Source organism: Bos indicus, chromosome 6, assembly GCF_029378745.1.
Source record: "Bos indicus isolate NIAB-ARS_2022 breed Sahiwal x Tharparkar chromosome 6, NIAB-ARS_B.indTharparkar_mat_pri_1.0, whole genome shotgun sequence".
Classification (NCBI taxonomy): Eukaryota; Metazoa; Chordata; class Mammalia; order Artiodactyla; family Bovidae; genus Bos; species Bos indicus.
This window is the reverse complement of record NC_091765.1, coordinates 97,525,172-97,549,465: the sequence shown is the minus strand read 5'-3', so window position 1 is coordinate 97,549,465 and position 24,294 is coordinate 97,525,172. Positions and strand designations below refer to the sequence as shown.

The window sequence follows — 24,294 nt, the reverse complement described above, 5'->3', positions numbered from 1 at the left end:
TAAATTTAGAGCTGGGTTTAATGAGGGGTTTCAGGCATTCTTACCTGAAAGCACAAGAGAAACACTGAAGTCATTCCTTCATTTGGGGTCTGCGTATTACTTATAATTATGCTCCCTGTTCAGGATCACAATCGAGGATTTTAAAATATTTTTTTCTTCCCCCTTTTCCTCTTTCATTCTCATCAGGAATTATTTGCTAAGTCACTTCAGTCGTGTCCAACTCATTGCAACCCTATGGATCATGTAACCCACTGGGCTCCCCTGTCTATGGGATTCTCCAGGCAAGAATACTGGAGTGGGTTGCCATGCCCTCCTCCAGAGAAGGAATTATTTACTGAGCATCTATTATGGCCAAAATACTAAGCTAAAATTTGAAAGCCAAAGGTATAACAGAATTGCTGCTCCTTCATACCTATTTAGACAGTTCAGGTGGCTCAGACAGTATAGAATCTGCCTTTAAAAATGAGGGAGACCCAGGTTCAATCCCTCGGTTGGGAAGATCCCCTGAAGAAGGGAATGGCAACCCACTCCAGTATTCTTGCCTGGAGAACTTCATGGACTGAGGAGCCTGTCAGGCTACAGTCCATGGGGTTGCAAAGAGTCAGACACCACTGAGCAACTAACACAGAGAGGACAGAATAGCCATAGGAGGAGGTAGGTTTTGATGATGAATATCAGATAAATTTCTATATAAAATATTCTGAGTTGGCAGTTTAGTAGAGACTGAGCCTGTCTTTCCCTCAGACTCTAATAGATCAAAACACTTTATTTATCTTCAATTTTCCCAAATCAAAGCTGGCACTGCTACCTTAATCTACTTTTTTTTTTTTAAACAGGCATTAAAATTCTAAGGTGTCATCTGGAATTTGAGAGCCATGCTCCATTAACACTAATGAGTGACTTTTGGTTAAATCTTCATGGATCAGGCTGAACATTTCCCTGTGGGTACTGATTCACCTTTCATTTCAGTGGGCATCACACCAGCCTGCACTAAAATTGTTTGCATCATTTAACCTGTAAGGGTGTCCAACAAATCTATGATTTATGATTTGGAACATATCCAACTTGGTCCAGATTGTTACTGAAAATTTCCTGATTTCTTCCTTTCTGTTCAGGTCAAATAGAGGCCTGTAAATTTCCAGGCACTCCTTGTTTCCTGTAGGGCTCAGGTCAAAATACTTTATAAATGGGCTAATACGACTTCTAAAATGACTGTTCTAACAATAATGAAATCATGTAAATTTACTTCTGAAAGTTGGAGGTTCAAGTTAAACACCCATGACAGCTGGATATTTTTGTCTGTATATTTTGAAATAACTTTCAGATTCACAGCTATGTGGGTGGGCAATTGTTAAAAATTCCTGAAAAATGCAAGGAACCTCCAAAAATCATATTTTTACTTCCTACATAATTCTGAATAGTGTTTATGTTAACTGTATCTACCTTGAGTGCAAACTTGATGTCAGGAACTATTGTTGAGATGTGTAATTAAAGGTGAATAAGAAGGTGTTAGGCTTCCCTGGTGGCTCAGATGGTAAAGCGTCTGCCTGCAATGCAGGAGACCAGGGTTTGATCCCTGGGTTGGGAAGATCCCCTAGAGAAGGAAATGGCACCCCACTCCAGTACTCTTGCCTGGAAAATTCCATGGATGGAGGAGCCTGGTGGGCTACAGTCCATGGGGTCGCACAGAGTTGGACATAACTGAGCAACTTCGCTTTCTTTCTAAGAAGGTGTTAGGTTCTATGCTTTTGTCATGAACCATAATAACTTTGAGGCCTCAGCCTCCCACCACTAGTGAATTTTCCTCTAACGCTCCAAGATTTTGAAACTTTGAATTGCTGGCGGTCAAGTGTGGATCTTTGTGCCTGTGTCTCAGCCCTTTGGTTTGGGGACCTGGTTCTTGCCAGAGTTTTCTTAACAAGTTGAGTCCCTGTTATAGTCTGACTGTTAGATTGGGAGCCATTAATACTTGGCAATTTTTCGCTGTCATAATGATGCTGAGGACTTTCCAGATAGCTTTTCCCGTTCTCTCTAGAAGAACTATGACTTACTTATTCCCTTTGATGGGGTTTTGATCAAGCAGACATTCGTCATGACCTTGATCCAGAGTAGGGACAAGACTTGGTTGGTTCATCTCTAGTCTGGGGATGACATATACAGTACTGTCTTGTATTCCCTAGGACAGGCTCACATGCTTGTCAGAGGTTTGGCTTTCTGATACAAGGATGAGGCTTTAGGAAGGTGGGAGTCATATTAGGATTGGAGTGTTGCCAGGATACATTTTGAGGAAAAACAGAGAAAAATAGCCAATTGAATTTTTGAAATAACTAAGCCAGTTGTGAAGGGAACAGGAAGTAGACAGATGAGGGTGTTCTGTTTTCTCTGGGCTTGTCTCTGTAGTACTCTCAGAAGTGAAAAGTGAAAGCTAAAGTTGCTTAGTTGTGTCTGACTCTTTGTGATCCCATGGACTATATAGTCCATGGAATTCTCTAGGCCAGCATACTGGAGTGGTCTCTCCAACCCAAGGATCAAACCCAGGTCTCCTGCATTACAGGCAGCTTCTTTACCAGCTGAGCCACAAGGGAAGCCCAAGAATACTAGAGTAGGTAACCTATCCCTTGTCCAGAAGAGCTTCCCGACCCAGGAATCAAACCAGAGTCTCCTGCAATGCAGGTGGATTCTTTACCAACTGAGGTACCAGGGAAGCTCCTGTAGTACTCTCAGGCTAGGCACTTAATGTAAGTTTAGATTAGAAACAAAATGATGCTTTTCTGCTATTAAGTTTAAAGGCAAATAATTGTCTCACATCCAACTTTGTTCCCCATCTTTTTCTATTACACCTCCCACTCAACCTTAAAGAGAAAAAAAAAGGAATTTCCTATAGTGTTTTATAGTTAGTGTTACCTCAGCAGTATTCGCCTTCAGAATAAGGGTAGCAGTAGTTGGGAAATATTCTCCTGTGGGAGTGATGAAGGTTCCGTGTCAAGCTTCTTTCTGCCTTACAGTTCTTGTGTTTGGGCTGCTCTTTGACTAAATCCTTCTCTTTGCCTTTGCTGAGGCTTAGACATGCCCCCCTCTTTCATGTTCTCCCTGACCTGCTCCATCTGAGCTGGGGTCTCTCTCACTGTCCCTCAGTCTCCTCAGACTCTGCCCACTGCTGCATTGCACTCATCACTCCTGGGAAACTGCCTCTCCCACCAGAGAGTAAGCTCTCGGAGGGCAGACACTTCTTACTGCTGTACCCTCAGGGTCAGCTACTGGTAGAGCTTCAAAATATATATAAAGAAATATTTATTTATTTTTTTATTTGGCTGTGGTGGCAAGTCTCAGGTAAGGCACCCAGGATCTTTTGTTGCCACTCACAGGCTTCTCTCTAGTTGTGACTCTGGGGGGCTCAGTAGTTGGGGCGGGTGGGCTTTGTTGCCCCAAGGCATGTGGGATCTTACTTTCTTGACCAGAGATGGAACCCACGTCCCCTGCCTTGGAAGGTGGATTCTTAACCACTGAACCAACAGGGAAGTCTCTCAAAAAATCTTTATGGAATCAGTGTATTCATTTTTCGCCTTAGGCTCTGTGTGTAGCCTCTGAGCCTCTATAAACATGCAGCTCTGCTCGGCCTGTTGCCCTATTCTGAGATGTGCAGTTTTTTGCATTTCTGAAATCGGGATGTGCATCAAAAATAAAGATTTAATAGGTGGTGGTTATCACCATCAAAGCTGAAAGTAAATCGATATACATCTTATAAGTCAGTGTCTCTTAGAATCAAGGACATTGTGGTAGACAGAATGTACATGTGTGCTAAGTTGCTCGGTCGTGTGCAACTCCTTGCGATCCTATGAACGGTAGCTCACCAGGCTCCTCTGTCCATGGGATTCTCTAGGCAAGAATACTGGAGTGGGTTGTCATGCCCTCCTTCAGGGGATCTTCCCCACCCAGGGATCGAACCCATGTCTCTTAAGTCTCCTGCATTGGCAGGCAGGTTCTTTACCACTAGTGCCCCCTAGGAAGCCCCGGTAGACAGAATGCCCCCCACCAAAGGTATCTGTGTCCCTGATACTTGTAAATATATATCACCTTACATGGCAAAAGGGACTGTGCAGATGTGATTCAGTTAAGGATTTTAGGATGGCAAGGTTTTCCTGGGCTTTTCAGACTGCATGCCTGAGTGCTTTTTGTGACCCAATGGACTATAGCCTGCAGATTGGCCAATGTAATTACAAGCATCTTTATAAGAGAGAAGTAGGAAATTCAGAGTCAGAGAGGAAGATTTTGTGATGGAAGCAGAAGTTGGAGTGATGCCACAGGATAAGGAAGGCGCCCTCTAGAAGCTGGAAATTCAAGGACATGGGATTCTTGCCTAGAGACTCTGGAAGGATCATGACTCTGCCAATCATTTTAGACATCCACCTCCAGAACCATATGGTAATACATTTGTATTGTTTTAAACCGTTAAACTTGGTTGATTGGGTACAGCCATATTATTACAAGCAAGACATGGATTACGTTCTGGAAATTTAAAGTTTTATTTAATCTTTCCAACAAGGAAACATGTGGGTACATGTCCGACATCCCTGCCCCTCAGTGGGAGCATTTGGAGGTATGTTTCATGCAGCCCCCCAGGGGATCCCCTTCAAGACTGAGCCCTAATTGCCCTCAGTACTCATTAGCGACCCTCATACTGACTTGCCTTGCTACCTTGCCTTCAAGCTTCCTGGATTACTTCCAAGATAAACCTTTGGCATCCTAATCCTCACCTCAGGTTCTGCTTTTGGATGAGCCCAAACTGGAATGTCACCCTAGGTCAAGAGACTTGGCCCCAACCATCTTCCCCTCTGTCTTCCTCTTTGCTACCCTCTCTCTTGCCCACCAACAGCCAATTAGAGCAGCCATTACTCAGCATCTAATCTGTTCTGAATTCCTGCCTCCCTTAGGATGTTTGCACTTCTTCCAACTGCGTGAGTGCTCTTAAACTGGGTTAATCCTGTAGGTTCCCAATCAATGTCCCTCCATTGTGGAGTTTCCCTGGTCCTCCAGACTATGAATGTTTTCCCCTAATCCTTCTGCACTTTTCATGGCACTGACCACACATGAAATGAGTTAATTATTTTGTGGGAGGATGATTATCTGTTAGTATCGCATGATATGGGTGTCAGGTAAGATTTATGGGAAACTCACAGGCAGAAGGGACAATGTGGTGCATATGCCCCATCCTCTCAGCGGCTAGCTGAGATGCGGGCTGGGCTAGGCTCAGCTGGACAAATCATGGGGAGTGCTGCAAGAGGAGGACCCTGCTGTGCACCATGTATGCATTTATAAGGTAACTGGGAGGAGACAGGGTCAGCTAATGAACATACAATAGTGGAAGCTTCCTGGACAGAGATATGTACCAGATCTACCTTATTGTGCCAGAGCTTAGCTGGAAGTCTCGTCCTAATTTTCTTCCTTCCTTCCTTGCTTTCTTTTTCTTTCTTTCTTTATTGTTGAAGTATAGCTGTTTTACAATGTTGCATTAGTTTTAGGTGTACAGCAAAGTGATTCATATGTAAATATAAAATCTATATTTAAATATATATGTAATCTATATTTAATATATAAATATAAAATCTATTCTTTTTCAATTCTTTTCCCTTATAGGTTATTACAAAATGTTGAGTATAGTTCCCTGTGCTATACAGTAGGTCCTTATCATTTATCTATTTTATATATAGTAATATACCGACTCAGAGAAGGCAATGGCAACACACTCCAGTACTTTTGTCTGGAAAATCCCATGGACGGAGGAGCCTGGTAGGCTGCAGTCCATGGGGTCGCTAAGAGTCAGATACGACCGAGCGTCTGCACTTTCACTTTTCACTTTCCTGCATTGGAGAAGGAAATGGCAACCCACTCCAGTGTTCTTGCCTGGAGAATCCCAGGGACGGGGGAGCCTGGTGGGCTGCTGTCTATGGGGTCTCACAGAGTCGGACATGACTGAAGCGACTAAGCAGCAGCAGCAGCATACCGACGTGATGGACATGAGTTTAAGTAAACTCCAGCAGTTGGTGATGGACAGAGAAGCCTGATGTGTTGCAGTCCACGGGGTTGCAGAGTCGGACAGGACTGAGCAACTGAACTGACTGACTGAATGTACATATGTTAATTCCACACTCCTAATTTTACCTTAAGTTTTAAGTGGAGAGCCCCAACAGTTGAAAAAAAAGTTGAGTTCAGACTTCCAATATATGTATATGTATTTATGTTTATACATGTTTCACTGTCACATTAAATGTCAAATAGTAGCGAAGCTGAATTTCTTTATCGAGATAAGCATACACAAAATAAAAAGAGACAAAAACAGAAATGAAATTTTAAAAATAGGAAATTGCAAAATGTCTTTGCACGTCCTAATAGATCATTTCGTGTGTTTCCTGAGCGCACACACCAAGAGGTGATTACTGAGCTAGAGCAGTGCTTTCCTGAGCGACAGACCCTCTGGGAGCTGGTTAACATGCAGACTCTGATTCATCGGGCCTGGGAGGGGCCTGGAATTCTGCATGTCCCAGGTGATGCCAATGGAATTGTTTGGGGAACCATACTTTGTGTGGCCAGCATCTTGCTGTCCAAAATATTCATAAGCCACTGAGATTTAGATGCTTGGGTTGAACAGATTGATATGGCATCTTCTGTCATTTTGGAATGATTTACTCTGTCTCACATTTTGCTGTTTCCAGGTGGACTCAATGTGATGTGTATGACCTTCACTGCATCGTTGAATGATTGCCCATCGGAAAAAAACAAAAAGTGAAGGGCAACTGGGCAAGGTAAAAGTTTGTTGACTCTTCATTTCTCTTGGCCTTTAAGATCCAATTATCTGTTTTTCTTCCTCTGAAGGGATAGCAGAAACCCAGTGAGCCCCGTGAGCAGGCTCTGTGCTGGGTGCTTTCCACGTGCTGTTTCATTTCAGATCTGACTCTAATGTCAGAAACCAGTCTGAATACAAAGAGATCTGCTGTGTGTGTGTGTGTGTGTGTGTGTGTGTGTGTGTGTGTGTGTGTGAAGGGGGAGGGCTCAGCTTTCTCTTCTGACCCTCTCTCTGATCTGTCCTGACGGATGGACCAAACCATTCAAACTCCCTCTGCTCAGGGATGCAGCTGAGGGTTTCCCAGTTAGTGACAGAATCTGAGTGATTTGTAGGCATTTGTGTGCTGATTGTCTTGCCCTCTAGGCATGAACTGTGTTGTATCAGGAGGGCAAGAGGGTTCCAAATAGATTTAATATGCCTTGTATGAGCTTCAACCATCTGCCTGCCAGCTCTCAGTGTGAGCATAATATATGTTTCCAGAATCAAACACAAAGAGTCTGTTTTTTTTCCCTCTTTCTTTTTCCTTTTTTTCAGAGGCTTTTAGTTCAGATCATTTGTCTTTTCCTTGTCTTTTGGGGGTAGGCTACCAGGGTCACCCTTTCTACAATTATATTGGCTTTCAGTTTGTTTTCTGATTCCTCTGGCATATTTAATTAAATGGGTTTCCCTTTCCTGCTTGCCATGTACCCCCAATAGAAACATATCCTTGAAATTGGTACATATCCGTGAAATCTTGTGATGCATCTATGAAGTGGTTGGAATTGAACTGCAGGCATTCCCAGTGAGTACAGATTACACCCTGGACATCTGAAAATTCTTCCCAGGCTAAATCCGAATGCTGTTCTTCTGAATAATGCAACTTGAACCTCTTCTCTTCTCTCAGTGGAAATTGTGTGACTGTTGATGGGCCTGTTCTAGTAGCTATAACTGGTTGTAGGACTCAAGTTATTCCGGTGTTGAGTGTCCTTGCCCTGGAACCCTTGTGTCATTATAGGGATCTTAAGCTCTGAAAGAGATGGAAGTAAGTTAAGCCAATCATAGAGTTCTTAACTTCAATTCTCACCTAAGTTACAGGAATTTAGCAGAAGATTCAGGAAGCTCTAATGAAAGTTGGGTGGGAACACGATCAGAACTCTCCTAGCATCACTCAGAAAGCGAGGGCTGGGCAGGGAGGGACTAGTGGAAAGTGAACTTTCAATATTCTCTTATAAAGGCTCTAGGGCATAGGGTTCAAAATTCTTCAGTTCTGCTTACTTTTATTTAGTCTGAAAAATTGGCATTGTTTGGTATTAGACAGTGTATGTTTAAAAACTGCTTCCCCTTTAAATGCATTTCACATTCAATTCTCCCTACACAGGAGGCTAAAAGAGCTCCACTCCTTGTTGCTCTTCTCGTCTAATGATGATGGGGTTTAGGGAAAGCACGTAGGCTCTGGAGGACTGCCTGCATGCTGGCCAGGCTGCATCTCTTTCTAGCTGTGTGACCTTGGGAAGGTAATAAACATCTCCGTGCCGTATTTTTTTCTCAGTTGTAAAGTAGGGATTATGATAGTGTTTCATTATGAGTTGATGAAATGATCAAATATAATAATGCATAATAATATATGTAAAGTACTGAGCAAGTGCCTGCCACATAGCACCGTGTTGGCTACCATTACTGTCATTACCATGGAGATGAAGGATGGAGAAGACTGAAAGTGTGGATTCCCCATAACGACTTGTACTGTTCAGCTGTGGAAGATGTTGTCTGGACACATCTCTGCTCCTGGAGAGCTAAGAAGTCAGGGCTTGATGGCAAGGAATGAAGGAAATAGAAATAGTATTTTTTTTAAAGCTTTGGTTTAAGTGTGTGGCTGCCATAGGTGTGTGGTTGGATGGGAACCATTCCTTCCTTCCTTTCAGGCAGGATTAGCCTTGCCCTCTCCTCCTTCTTTTAACCCCCAGGTGTTTAGACTTGATCTGAACTTGAGTCATTTTTTGTTTTGTTTGTGATGCTGATGGAGCCTTAGGGGGATCTTGTCCAGAACTCACTGAGTGTCTGATGCAAAGCAGAACTGGGCCTCTGTGGGTAGTTAGAACTAAACAACCTTCAGGGGATGGCATGCTTTGGGCCAGAGCCCAGAACCTGTCCATTCACTATCCCAGCTGTCTTTCCTGTGGACTTTTTAAGGACTGTGGCCACACCCATTAGAATGGACCAGTTGAAGGAGAGATATGGAGCAGTGAAATGCAAAGAGAGATGGTGCTTGCCTCGAGCCCCTTCTGCTCCTTCCCCCTACCCCATCTTTTGGATCTTTAGCTTTCTGGCTCCCATGGGACCTCTTCTCACATGTTCAGCTCTGCTTTTTCCTGATGGTTCCCTATCTCTGCTCCATTGCCTGTGGCCTCTATGGCCACCATTGTTCAAGGGGCAGGGGTGCCATGGTCATGACTCTGATGTTCCTTTGCCTGGTCTTAGCCACATTCCCGACTGCTGCTACCCATTGGTGCACTTGGCTCCAGGATTTCATATCGATGCCCCACTGGCTTCCCAAGTGCACTCTGGTTCTCCACCCTTGAGCTGTGGTACTTCAGGGTATGGCATAGCCTTGATACCACTGAGGGTTTCGTTGTTATGCAGTATTAACTGGTTGGATAGCATCAGCGACTCAATGGACATGAACGTGGGCAAATTCTGGGGGATAGTGAGGGACAGGGAGGCCTGGTGTGCTGCAGTCCATGGGGTCTCAAAGAGTCAGACACGACTTAGCAACTGAACAACAACATACAGTATCAGTCCTGTCATTGTCATTGGCACCGACCTTGGCACTTCTCCCATAACCATGACAAACCAGACCCTTTCCCACAAGCATTGTGACACTTGTATTAAGCCCCAAACAAGTGACGTATAACTTATTCTGTTAGTCTCTTATCACACTTGTAATGCTGCAACTTTTCAATTTATTTATTTGGCATCTTCAGATTGTATGTTTCTCCATGAGTCAAAATACAAGTTCCTTCCAGGGTTGGGTTGGAAGAGGATTGATATCACACTGAATGACTTAACCCCTTACACAGCCCAACTTCTTTTTGTGCTGACCATCAGCCAATTATATTGGCCTACTTTGCCAACAAAGGTCCGTCTAGTCAAGGCTATGGTTTTTCCAGTGGTCATGTATGAATGTGAGAGTTGGACTGTGAATAAGGCTGAGCGCCGAAGAATTGATGCTTTTGAACTGTGGTGTTGGAGAAGACTCTTGAGAGTCCCTTGGACTGCAAGGAGATCCAACCAGTCCATTCTGAAGGAGATCAGCCCTGGGATTTCTTTGGAGGGAATGATGCTGAAGCTGAAACTCCAGTACTTTGGCCACCTCATGAGAAGAGTTGACTCACTGGAAAAGACTCTGATACTGGGAGGGATTGGGGGCAGGAGGAGAAGGGGACGACAGAGGATGAGATGGCTGGATGGCGTCACTGACTCGATGGACGTGAGTCTGAGTGAACTCCGGGAGTTGGTGATGGACAGGGAGGCCTGGCGTGCTGAGGTTCATGGGGTTGCAGAGAGTCGGACACGACTGAGGAACCGGACTTAACTGAACTGAAGCCTTGAATCTTTCCTATACTAGAATATGTCTCCTTCCCATCCCAGACAGCCAGAGCAGGACTTTCTTCCAGGGAGCCCCTTTACAGCTTTTCAAATAACTAAACCTTGGCAGCTCTGAAGTACGAGGACTGAAACCCCAAGTTACTGCATCAGAGGAATAAGCTTGGCTGGGATGTGGGAGTGGTATCTAAAGGCTGTGATGCTGAGTCCTTCTCTGTCCCTTCATCTCCCCCCTCCCTTCTTTCTCTCTCTCTCCCTCCCTCACTCTTCCTCTCTTGCTTTCTCCCCTTTCTCATTTTTTTCTTTTGTTTTGCACCTAGCTCAAAGTAAAGCTTTTGGGGCATGATTTAGTGAAGATGTACAGGGCACTGAGAAAATGACTCAGTGGAAACAGCATGGGCTATCAGGCGATTTAGAATCTGAGTCCGACTCTGCCAGTCTGCTAGCTGTGTAAACTTAGGCAAAAACCTTAACCTCTCTGTGCCTCTCATTCTGTAAGGTTCTCTTGTTTTGTTGGGGGTTGGGGAAGGAGGAAGTCGTAGGTTGGACTAAATTCTCAAAAGCATTTTCTGATGGAAATGGGCTGTTTGCAGTTAGTGTTGGAAAAGTCCCAGTGTATATTAGACTTCCCCACCTACCTTCTTGGTAAGGCAGACAGGGGTGCCCAGACAGAAGCCACATGCTCGCTCATTGTACCAAGAAAGAAGTGAGGCAGATACTAAGTTTAAATCAATAGTATTCCTGGAGCACTGAAGATGGAACTGTTTTCCCCCAAATTGTTTTGATTGCTGCCAGTAGCTGCTATTTGGTATGAAATCCATTCAGATCATCAAAAACCAAAGAACATACAGTGCATGAAAAGATGCTATAATTGGCAACATTGTAACTCTATATGGTGTGTGATCTTAGCTGGGAGGAAGGGAGGGTTGTTAGATAACTTGTAATCTAATTTTCTTTGTTGTAAAATAGAATGTTACCATTGTATTCCTGTGGAATTATAATTATACCATCTCAGCCAAGTTGAGCTGCCTTTCTCAGGAGGTGCTTAAAGAGCTCAATAGACATCCATTCAGCCTTGTAAACATAGTAAAACCTGGCTTGCTTGTATTTCTCTCGACTGAAGACTCCTATTAGCCAGCCTCTCCCCTCATCCTTCCTATGGGGAAAAATGATTTTAATGCTGGCGAACCCGACATCCCAAGAGACACTGAAGTGCCTTCTGAATCATTAAAGAATAATGAAACCTTCCGTAGAGTTTCAGTGTTAATTGCAATTTATGACAGCCTAATTTTTTGAAAAGTGGTAATTCACGTGTTGCATAAGTGATAATTAGTTGGAGTAGTTGATTAATCAGACTGCTCTATTTTCTGACCACATTGAGGTACGGTATTTACAGTAACTGCAATACCGGCTCTTTCTCAGTGCCATGAAGGAGGCAGGGTAAATGAAAGTAGTATTCTCTATTTTATCATCATTATTATTTTTTTTTAATTTATTTATTTTTTAATTGGTGGGAAATTGCTGTAAATTTTGTGTTGGTTTCTGTTGTAGAATTGAAATCACTCATATAATTAAATATATATATATTCCTTCCCTCTTGAGCCTCCTTCCCCTATCCCAGTTCCGCCCCTCTCGGTCATCACAGAGCACCAGGCTGGGCTCCTTGTGTTATTTAGCAACTTCCCACTAGCTATCTATTTACACATGGTAGTGTATATATGTCAGTGTTACTTTCTCAATTCATCCCACCCTCACCTTCCCCTGCTGTGTCCACAAGTCTGTTCTATGCTAGTTTCATACCTTTCTTCTATATTCTATATGTATATGTATTAACATTTGATACTTATTTTTCTCTTACTGACTTACTTCACTCTGTATAAGAGGTTCTATGTTCATCTACCTCACTAGAACTGCCTCAAATTCGCTTTTTATTGCTGAATAATATTCCATTGTATATACAATATCCTTTATCCATTCATCTGTTGATGGACATTGAGGTTGCTTCCTGTCCTGGCTATTGTAAATAGTGCTGCATTAAGCAGTGGGATACATGTGTCTTTTAGAATTGTGATTTTCTCAGTGTATATGCCCAGTGGGATTGCTAGGTTTTATGGTAGATTTACTCCTAGTTTTTTATTTTTTTAAGGAATCTCCATTCTGTTTTCCATAATGGCTGTATCAGTTTACTTTTCCAACCAACAATGCAGGAGGCTTCCCTTTTCTCCACACCCTCTTCAGCACTTATTGTTTGTATATTTTTTTGTGATGGCCATTCTGACTAGTGTGAGGTGATACCTCATTGTAGTTCTGGTTTGTATTTCCCTAACAATGAACATCATTTCATGTATGCATTATTATTTTTTATTAAGGTATAGTTGACATACAATACTATGTTAGTTTCAGATGTGATATGGTCACTACTTACTGTAGCGTTCTATACTGTTCTATAGTGTTCTACACTGTTCTATAACTAAATGTAGTTATAGAATTTCTTTACTGCAATAAGAAATTTTAAGATTTACTCTTAGCAACTCTCAAATACACAGTACAGTATTTTTAACTATAGTTATCATGCTACACATTACATCCTCATGACTTATTTATTACTTTATAGCTGGGAGATTGTACCTTTTGATCCTCTTCACCCACCTCAGACCCCCCACCCTACCCCTAGTCCCTGCCTCCGGCAACCACCAATCTGTTCTCTGTATCTATGAACTTGGTTGGTTTTTGTTTTTAAGATGTGAGAACCCAGCACAACCAAAGTAAATAAATATTCAAAAACTTTAAAAAAATCCCTATCAAGCTACCAACAGTATTCTTCACAGAGCTAGAACAAATAATTTCACAATTTGTATGGAAATACAAAAAACCTCAAATAGCCAAAGCTATCTTGAGAAAGAAGAATGGAACTGGAGGAATCAACCTACCTGACTTCAGGCTGTACTACAAAGCCACAGTTATCAAGACAGTATGGTACTGGCACAAAGACAGAAATATAGATCAATGGAACAAAATAGAAAGCCCAGAGATAAATCCACGCACACATGGACACCTTGTCTTTGACAAAGGAGGCAAGAATATATGATGGATTAAAGATAATCTCTTTAACAAGTGGTGCTGGGAAATCTGGTCAACCACTTGTAAAAGAATGAAACTAGAACACTTTCTAACACCATACACAAAAATAAACTCAAAATGGATTAAAGATCTAAACATAAGACCAGAAACTATAAAACTCCTAGAGGAGAACATAGGCAAAACACTCTCTGACATACATCACAGCAGGATCCTCTATGACCCACCTCCCAGAATATTGGAAATAAAAGCAAAAATAAACAAATGGGACCTAATTAACCTTAAAAGCTTCTGCACATCAAAGGAAACTATTAGCAAGGTGAAAAGACAGCCTTCAGAATGGGAGAAAATAATAGCAAATGAAGCAACTGACAAACAACTAATCTCAAAAATATACAAGCAACTCCTACAGCTCAACTCCAGAAAAATAAATGACCCAATCAAAAAATAGGCCAAAGAACTAAACAGACATTTCTCCAAAGAAGACATACAGATGGCTAACAAACACATGAAAAGATGCTCAACATCACTCATTATCAGAGAAATGCAAATCAAAACCACTGTGAGGTACCATTTCACGCCAGTCAGAATGGCTGCGATCCAAAAGTCTACAAGTAATAAATGCTGGAGAGGGTGTGGAGAAAAAGGAACCCTCTTACACTGTTGGTGGGAATGCAAACTAGTACAGCCACTATGGAGAACAGTGTGGAGATTCCTTAAAAAACTGGAAATAGAACTGCCTTATGATCCAGCAATCCCACTGCTGGGCATACACACTGAGGAAACCAGAAGGGAAAGAGACACGTGTACCCCAATGTTCATCGCAGCACTGTTTATAATAGCCAGGACATGGAAGCAACCTAGATGTCCATCAGCAGATGAATGGATAAGAAAGCAGTGGTACATATACACAATGGAGTATTACTCAGCCATTAAAAAGAAAACATTTGAATCAGTCCTAATGAGGTGGATGAAACTGGAGCCTATTATACAGAGTGAAGTAAGCCAGAAGGAAAAACACCAATACAGTATAATAACGCATATATATGTAATTTAGAAAGATGGTAACAATAACCCTGTGTATGAGACAGCAAAAGAGACACTGATGTATAAAACAGTCTTATGGACTCTATGAGGGAGGGAGAGGGTGGGAAGATTTGGGAGAATGGCATTGAAACATGTAAAATATCATGTATGAAACGAGATGCCAGTCCAGGTTCGATGCACGATACTGGATGCTTGGGACTAGTGCACTGGGACGACCAGAGGGATGGTATGGGGAGGGAGGAGGGAGGACGGTTAAGGATGGGGAACTCATGTATACCTGTGGCAGATTCATTTTGATATTTGGCAAAACTAATAAAATTATGTAAAGTTTAAAAAAAAAAAAAGATGTGAGATTGTATGGTACTTGTCTTTCTCTATTGGACTTATTTTACTTAGCATAATGTCCTCAAGGTCCATTCATGTTGTCAAAAATAGCACAATTTTATTCTTTTTATGGTTAAATAATATTCCATTATATTTATGTGTGATAATTTCTTTATTCATTCGTCTGTTGATGGAGACAGTAGTATTCCGTATAGCCTGGCAGGTGTACATTATTACTCATTATGGGCAAATGGTCATTTCCAGAACTTATTCTTCAACTTTTGCATTAACTTTTAAAATAAATGAGAAGAGAAAACTGGTAAATTATGCAAACATATTATGTTTGCTTCTTACGGCTTTGCAATCCCCAGGGTCATTGCTGATAACTAGACTATTAGCTGTTACAGTAAAGGTGAGTAAAACTGAATTTTGTATGATATTTAGCAGAGCCTCTTCACAGAGGTTTCTTAAGGGGAGTATCAGTGCAGTAGACTTAGATGTGTTAATTGGTCCATTCTAAATGTGTTACGAAAGGGATAAGCTCTTAAGTCAGTTAAGATTTAACTTGATAACTTTTAAAAATGCTCAAGTACTTAATAATGGGATCTTTAAACAGTATTAGAATTGGGGTTATAGTCAGGTTCACTGCAAAGGAATAGAAAAATTCAGGAATATGTAAGAGGAAATAAACAAAACCCATTATTCTATCACCCAGAGAGAACTATGATTGCCTTTGGTATATAGCCTCCCGTTTTCTTCTTATGTGTACATGCAAACATTTTACAAAGTTAGCATATACTACAGGTACTATATGCTGCCACCATACAACATTACATAAAGGACATTTTCTAGGTTAGTAAATAAATTCTTTAAAAACATACTCAATGCTGACTGTATTCATGAATCATAATTTATCAATACAGTCTTCTATCATCAGACTTCAAGTGGTTTACAGATTTTGGCTTTATGCTGCTTCAACAATTTATCTTTGCTCATTCATTTGCCGATCCATCCATCCAATGAGTTTTTACTGAGTACAGTGTGCCAGGCACTGGGTCAGTAATTAAGGACATATCATTAATCATAATCCTCCTAATGGTTAACATTTAATGGCACCCCACTTCAGTACTCTTGCCTGGAAAATCCCATGGATGGAGGAGCCTGGTGGGCTGCAGTCCATGGGGTCGCTGAGGGTCGGACACGACTGAGCGACTTCACTTTCACTTTTCACTTTCATGCATTGGAGAAGGAAATGGCAACCCACTCCAGTGTTCTTGCCTGGAGAATCCCAGGGACGGGGGAGTCTGGTGGGCTTCCGTCTATGGGGTCGCACAGAGTCAGACACGACTGAAGTGACTTAGCAGCAGCAGCAGCAGCAGCATTACCATTTCTAACTGTGGACCAGGAACTTTATGAGTATCTTAATTATATGAATAGGTATTAGTATAATAATCATTCTAATAAGTTAGTATAATAATATTAACTAATTAAATCCTTATGAGGTAGATAAAGAAAACAAATAAGGAAACAGAGGTTTATCTAACTGAAGTGACTTGGTCACTTAAAGTTAGTACTTGCAAGAACCAGAATTCAAATCCAGGCAACCTGACTCCAGTCCTGCTCTGATAACCACAGTGGCTACTATGTCAGTAAAAAGCACACTCTCTTGCCCCTATGAAACAATTTTAATTGTAATACTCTTTGAATCATTTTATTTTTTTAAAATTTGATTTCTGAATATTTTCTTAAGATAAAGTCTAAAAACAGAAATGCTGAGTCAGGGCTTCCCTGGTGGCTTAGTAGTAAAAAATCCAGTTGCCAATGCAGGAGACACAGGGTTCGATCCCTGATCTGGGAAGATCCCACACCCTGAAGAACAATTAAGCCCATGCATCACAGCTATTGAGCCTGTGCTCTAGAGCCTGGGAGCCACAACTTGTGAAGCCCGTGTGCCCTAAAGCCCATGCTCTGCAACAAGAGAAGCCACTGCTGTGAGAGGCCCTTACATCGCAACTAGAGAGCAGCCCCTGCTCACTGCAACTAGAGAAAGCCCATGCGCAGCAACAAAGACCCAGTGCAGCCAAAAGTAAATAAATAAAATTATGTAAAAAATCTACATTACATTATAAAAAAAGAAATGCTGGGTCAAATATTATGAATAATCGTAGCGATTAATACTGTGGTCAAGATCATAAATGAAGGAGGACCAGGGATGAGAAGACTGTCTTTCGATGTCTCTATCTATCCATCCATCCATCCCTCCATTTGTACATCCATCTTGGGTCTCTGTTGTTGCTCTACCATCAGGGGAGACAGCAGGAGATAGATGTAGTAGTGATTCAGACCTGGGCAGGCTTGGAGATGGTGTGGGCAATGCTCTTCCCATCAAGGCAGAGTCAGTGGGTGGCTGCCCTTCAGGAGTGTTTCTCGTGACACTGTATGATGCAGGATGGCAGAGGGGAGGCATCAGGGATATGAAGAACTCTTCAAAGGCATGAGTCTAGATCACAAGTGTGAGTGTACAGCCCCTTAAGATGACTGTCATTGCAAGAAAACGCCTCTACCTCACACCAGTCAGAATGGCCATAATCAAAAATATCTACAAATAGTAAATGCTGGAGAGGATGTGGAGAGAATGTAAATTGTTACAGGCATCATGGAGCACTGGACTGCACTGTTGGTGGGAATGTAAACTGATACAGACATCATGGAGAACAGTATGAAGACTTCTTGAACAACTAGGAGTAAATCTACCATATGACCCAGAAATCCCACCACTGGGCATATGCCCTGAGAAAACCATAATTAAAACATGTACCCCAATGTTCATAGCAGCATTTACTATAGGCAGGACACGGAAGCAACCTAGTGTCCATAGATAGAGGAATGGAATAAGAAGTTGTGACACACACACACACACACACACACACAGTGGAATATGACTCAGCCATAAAAAGGAACAAATTTGAGACAATTCTAGGGTGGCGGATGAACCTAGAGCCTGTTTTACACAGAGTGAAGTAAGTCAGAAAGAGAAAAACAAGTATCGTATATTAACACATATATATGGAATCTAGAAAAATGGTGCTGATGAACCTATTTGCAGGGCAGGAATAGGAACTGAGACATAGAGAATGGACTCATGGACACAGCGGGGGAAGGAGACGATGGGATGAACTGAGAGAGTGGCATTGAAATATATACATTAAAAAGGGGAGGGGGCTCAGATGGTAAAGAATCTGTCTGCAGTGTAGGAGACCGGGGTTTGATCCCTGGGTCAGGAAGATCCCCTGGAGAAGGGAGTGCATTGAAATATATACATTACCATGTGTAAAATAGATAGCTAATGGGAAGTTGCTGTGTGGTGAAGGGAGCTCAGCATGGTGCTTTGTAACAGCCTAGAGGCGGGGGTTGGGGTGGGAAGTGGGAGGGAAGTTCATGAGGGAAGGGACTTATGTATCCCTATGGCTTGTTCATGTTGATGTATGGTGAAAACCAAGACAGCATTGTAAAGCAATTATCCTTCAATTAAAAATAATAAAAAAGAAAATGCCTCTATTCACTAAAAATCGCTGGTTCAGTTAAAGGTTTTCTTATTTCAGTTAGTATTTAATATAACCTTCCTTGTTCCTAAACCATAAATTACTCATATATGGCAAGTGACTCTCTATAAATATTCTTTCTAATCCTTAAATTTCATATTTTTTCTTAAGTTCTACTCCCCAAATGAACATTACTTGCTCTTTGCCAACTTTCTGTCATGTAGTATCATGTAATAGCAAAAACACAGACCTGCCTGGCAGTTGAACAAGGTTTAATTCCTGTCTCTGCCACGAACCTGCTGTATGGTGTTGGCCAGTCTTTTTAATTCTTGATTCTTACCTTTAAAGTAATACAGAGTTGTAACGACAATCACATGAAGTGCTATGAGCAGAAAAAAAAATAACAGTTAACCTCTATTGAGTTATTTTACATATCACAAAATAAGACACTGTTCTCAGTGTTTAAAATGCAAACGTGTACTTATTCCTCAGAATAATCACATGGTAAGCTGGATTCCAAATAGCTCTATGGCTCTCACCCCTGGTTTTCCTTCTGTGATTATGTTACATTATGTGGGACTTTGAAGATGTGATTACGTTGACTAATCAGTTGACCTTAGGACAGAAAGATGATCTAGGTGGGCCTGGATATCATAATTGTGTAATCCCTGAGCCTCTTTGAAGTGAAAAGTCTTCTCTGGCTGTTTGCAGAAAAAGAAGTTAGAGAGATATGAAGCATGAGAAGGACTCAAGACGATTGTTGTTTAGAGATGGAAGAGGTCACGAGAAGGAATCTGGGCAACCTCTCTGAGCGGAGGGTGGGCACTCTGCTGACAACTAACAAGGAAACAGGGACTACAGACCTATAGCTGCAGGGAATTAGAGTCTGTCAATCTATTTGTTTTAAGAAATAATTATTTTTTTTGGTTGCACTGGGTCTTTGTTGCCGCACACTGGCTTTCTCCAGTTGCAGTGAGCAGCTGTGGTTCGTGGGCTTCTCATTTTGGTGGCTTCTCTTGCTGTGGGGCACACGGGGTTCAGTAGTTGTGTGTGGGCTCAGTGGTTGCAGCTCGTGGGCACCTAGTGGTCCTTGTGGGGCACGGGCTTAGTTGCCCTGTGGCATGTGTACTCTTCCCACAGCAGGGATTGAACCCGTGTCTTCTGCATTGGCAGGTGGATTCTTAACCACTGGACCACTAGGGAAGTCCAAACCTGAATATTTATAGCTAGAATACAAAAGACAAAACCAGAGATGTCAAAGAAACTTTATTTTTGATGATCTCTTTACTGCAAAAAAAACTTGAATGAAAAAAGTTTGAGAAGCACTGAGCTGATATATTCAAAGTAATTTACACATTCCCTTCATATTCTATTCCCTAAATTTACAGTGAGTTTATTGTACCAGGCAGAATTCTGGAATGAGAATCAGGAAATGGACCCAGCTATTCATCACCATCCATCCAACCACCCATCTTCTACTCATGGTGTCCAACAAGCATTTGTAGGGTGCTCCTAAGACAATGTGATTTGATGAAGTAACACAGGCTCTGCTAGTTCTGTTTCCTTGCATTTAAAACTAACTAGGTGATGCAACAAACCTCTCTCTATTACCAGTGGGATGCTATGTTCTTGTATGTGCTGACCTCTGGGTTTGACAAGGTAGGGCAGTGTTTCTCCAAGTCCAGCCTGGGTACCTACCACTTGGAGCAGAATCTCCTGGATGCTTAATAAAAAAGTGGATCCTGAGGTTGCCCCAAACCCTCTGAATGCGAAACACTGGAGGTTGGAGCCCAGTACTTCTGGTTTTAAACAAGCTCTCCGAATTATTCTCATGTACACACTTCAAGTTCCAAATGTATAGCTGTGTTGTTGTTCAGTTAGCAAGTCCTGTCGGACCCTTTGCGATCCCATGGACTGGAGCTCGCCAGGCTTTCCTGTCCCTCACCACCTCCCAGTTTGTCCAAGTTCATGTTCATTGAATCTGTGATGCCATCCAACCATCTCATCTCTGTTGCCCTCGTCTCCTTCTGCCTTCAGTCTTTCCCAGCATCAGGGTCTTTTCTGGCTGCAAAATAAATATGTAAGGTAGGTTCCCGTGTCCTAAAATTATCTCCCTTATTAGAAGACAAGCCTCACAGGTTTGGAAAGAAAACAGGACCATACCTGTGTGCATCAACCTCCTGGCCATGTCCATCCGTCTCCCGCCCCACCCCCACCCCAGCCAAGGTTGTGATTATGGAGCATATTTGTGCCCAGATAGCTCCCTATCTGTGTCCTGTACCTGCAAAGTCACCTTTCCCCTTCTGGGACAGTGCCTGTCCCATGCATGATGAGGGGTTACAGGGAGAATGTGAGCGGGAGTCCCCCTCCCAGGCTTCGGGAGCCTTTTCCCTTCCCCGAGGGAGGGTGGGGCCGGCGCCGGCCGCCGAGGGAGCCCCTGCGGGCAGCGCGCGCCTGGCAGCCGTCACCCGGCGGGTCAGCCGCGGCCGGAGGCAGCCTTTCCCACCTCCCTCGGCGCGGAGAGGGGAAACCGGAGAAGTGGGTCACCCCGGCCGGCCCCGTCCGCCCACCCTCCCTGGCCTCGCCTCCCGCTCTCCGGCCGAGCCTCAGGCCTGGGCCGCGGCCGAAGCGGTGTGGCTGGAGCGGCGGCGCCCGGGGCCGGGCCTCCGGTGCCCGCGCCTCGGCGCTCTGCCCGCCAGTGCCCTTGCCCGCGCGCGGCGCCAGTCCTGCGGCGCGTTGGCCCTCCCGCCCCGCCCTCGGCGGGGCCCTTCCCGGTACTCGGGCGAGAGTGACATTCAGCGGGAAAGGCTAGCGCAGACGGCGGCGCCCGGCTCCCGGGCGGACCCGGCCGCGCGCACTCGCACCCCGCACGCCGGGCGGCGGTGGCGGCCGGGCGGCAGGCGCGCTCCCCCTGGGCCCGGCCCCGCCGCGGGCCGCCCCCAGCCCCGGGCCGCGCTGGCCGGCCGGCTGCGGGCGAGACCCGGGCGCTCGGGCCCCCGCGCAGCCGAAGGACGGATCCGGCGCCTCGGGAGAGCCCCTGCCTCATATGGCAAAGTTTCTCGCCAAGCTCCTGGGCTGCACGTTGCCGAGCAAGGGCGCCTCTCCCATGTTTGAGGTAGGTGGAGGGCGTGTCCCCGCGGCGCGGCCGTCGGCGCGGGCGGCGACCCCTGGCCAGGGCCCTGGACCGTCTCTCTTGTTGGTTTCCACCTGCAGGTCTGGGGTGGGGCGCGAGGATGGCCGGGGGTGGGGGTCGGGGGGAAACCGGAGCCCAGGGAGCCTGAAATCCAGCTCCTCTGAATCTCGGTGAAAATTTTGTTTTCCTTCCCTAGTAGGCAAACACGTTTTCTGTTAATCGAGTTTTGCGAGTTGCTCTTTCACTAAAAGGCCAGGAACGTCTGAAAATGAGCGGGTACCCTGCAGTCCCTCTCTGCTGCCTACTTTGTTTCTGGCTTTTTCCTTTTCATCTGAAAAAACCCCAACCCCAAACAAACCAGGACGTGCAATCTTTGGGTCGGAAGGTTTCCACCTTGCCGCCCTCCTCCGCTCCCCTCCCCCAGCCTCCCGCACAGCGCCAACTCCATTGAAGTTAACTCCTTTCTTCTTTCGGGAGTAAGATCCCTTGGGGATGAGAAGGGTTAAAAATGGGATTTGCCACATTAGGTGTACGAATCGCAGTGCTGAAGGCAGGTACATCTAATTGCTCCCACCTGTCTGAGGCGGCAGCGATGCTGCGGTGAGCATCATCTGCAAGCCGGCGTGTAAAAAGAGGGTGGCGGGCTTCTCCGCCTGGGGCGAAGGCTGGCACCGACTGTTTTGTAGGAAACCCATGGGGGCCACTCAGTAGGGACAGTGTCACAGCTCCCCCAACCCCACCTCTAGAACCCTGTGTGTCCATTGGCTCTGTCTACTCCACCTGCTGACTGCCTGACTGCTAGGCCTGGACCAGAGGATAGTGGCGGTGGCCAGGTTAGCCTGCACTGCTGTGCGTGCCTGTGTGGTCCTAGGCCCCTGCCAGCCTCAGGCTGCCTCTGGAGTGCCTCCGCCCTCAGTCCTCAGTTTCCTGACTGGCCAGAGAGAAGCTGAATTTGGTCTCTCTTCTCAGGATGCAGGAACTCATCCTTCAATAAGCCACCTCTTCAGGATTCCGACTTTTGAGTCTCCTCCCTGACTGCCGTTGACAGCTATAGGTCTTCTTACCTTCTGAGGCCCTGTGGTCCCATCCCTGTATTTTTGGAGCTCAGACTGTTCAACCCAGAATCTCTGCTGCGTGATAAAACCATCTTGAAGCAGGGAGATCCCGACAGTAGTTGTTGGAGAGGAGCTGAGAAAATAAGAGCAGACAGGGAGAAACCAGACTGAAATGCCTGGGTACATGGTAACCTGAAATCTAAGATATAATGAAGAGGCTGGAAAAGTCAAGTTTTCCAGGTCTGCAGCTAACATGAACTGTCTCCTTTGACACGCAGCATCTCTGCCCATTTGCTTCTCTGTAAGGGCTTTCCAGGTGGCACTAGTGGGAAAGAACCTGCCTGCCAATGCAGGAGATGTAAGAGATGTGGGTTCACTTCCTGGGTCAGGAAGATCCCCTGGAGGAGAAAATAGCAGCTCACTCCAGTATTCTTGCCTAGAGAATCCCACGGACAGAGGAGCCTGGCGGGCTATAGTCTGTGAGGTCACAAAGAATCGGATATGACTGAAGCAACTTAGCATATTAGCACGACCTAAAGGTTAGGCATCATTTGAGGGTTGTTGTGGACACCCGAGGTACTTCTTGAAAATGACTTTTCTCTTTGGCTTTCTCTTCACTTGTGTTCGGATTTTTGTTCTGAAGTTACCAGAACCCATGCCAAGCAATTTCAGTTGTACATGCTGCCTTTTAATGGTATATGCCTGCCTGTTTTATCTTCAAGCCAATAGATGCCCCACCTTAATTTCTTAAAATAATTGCCTCTCAATCATGGCTGGGAGGAGGGGGCCTCAGAAACTAGTCAGAGACCTATACATTTATTTTCAATACTTTTATTTACTTATTTTTGGCTGTGCTAGGTCTTCGTTGCTGTTTCGGCTTTTTCTCTAGCTGCGGTGAATGGGGGCCACTCTGTAGCTGTGGTGCGCGGGCTTCTCACTGCGGCGGCGTCTCTTGTTGCAGAGCACAGGCTCTAGGTGCGCGGGCTTCAGTAGTTGCAGCACGTGGGCCCAGTAGTTGCGGGTCCTGGGCTCAAGAGCACAGGATCAATAGTTGTGGCGTGTAGGCTTGGTTGCTCCATGACACGTGGGATCTTCCTGGATCGGGGATCAAACCTGTGTCTCCTGCCTTGGAAGGTAGATTCTTTGCCACTGAGCAACCAGGGAAGCCCCCAGAGACCTATTTAGACAGTTAAGAGGCTGTTTGGTCTTTGAAGAGCTCTACGGAGAGGGAATTCCTTCAGTCCTTGGCGTCTCCTTGTGTCTTGCTCTGGGTTATTTTTAAGCACCCAGAGGCAGGAGCTGCGGTGGCATCTGCTCTCTCCTTTCTACAACCGATGGATGCAGTGTTGGCTGAATCAACCCCAAACACTTCACCCAGGTGTCACTTTTAATCAGTGCTGCTGGAGCAGTTAAGTGATCATCCGTTTCCTCCCTGTGGGGGAAAATCTGTGCCCTCAGACAGATGAATAACTGAGTCAGGAATGTGTTTCAAGGATGCTTTCTTCTCAGGCAGCAACCCCTTCAACGCGCTCAGTCATAAACCAAGAGGCAGTTGTTGAGAGCTCTCGACGTCTGGGAGGGAGAGAAGTGTTGTAAGAAAGAGATTCTTAAATCTTTCTAAATATTCCTTTTCTAAAAGGGGAAGGAATGCTAGGATCTGAGAACATTTTAGGCAGCTTTTCATTTCCACCA

General features: G+C 44.4%; 1 protein-coding gene across 1 annotated transcript in view; it reads left to right on the top strand.

Moving 5' to 3' along the window:
- The first annotated feature begins 21,409 nt into the window (after nucleotides 1-21,409).
- Nucleotides 21,410-24,294, top strand: part of RASGEF1B (RasGEF domain family member 1B) — a 652,436-nt gene continuing 649,551 nt past the window's right edge. The window contains exon 1 of the mRNA XM_070791655.1: nucleotides 21,410-21,529. Within this exon, the coding sequence (XP_070647756.1) occupies nucleotides 21,461-21,529 (69 nt within the window). The 5' untranslated portion in view covers nucleotides 21,410-21,460. The remainder of the gene's footprint in view (nucleotides 21,530-24,294) is intronic.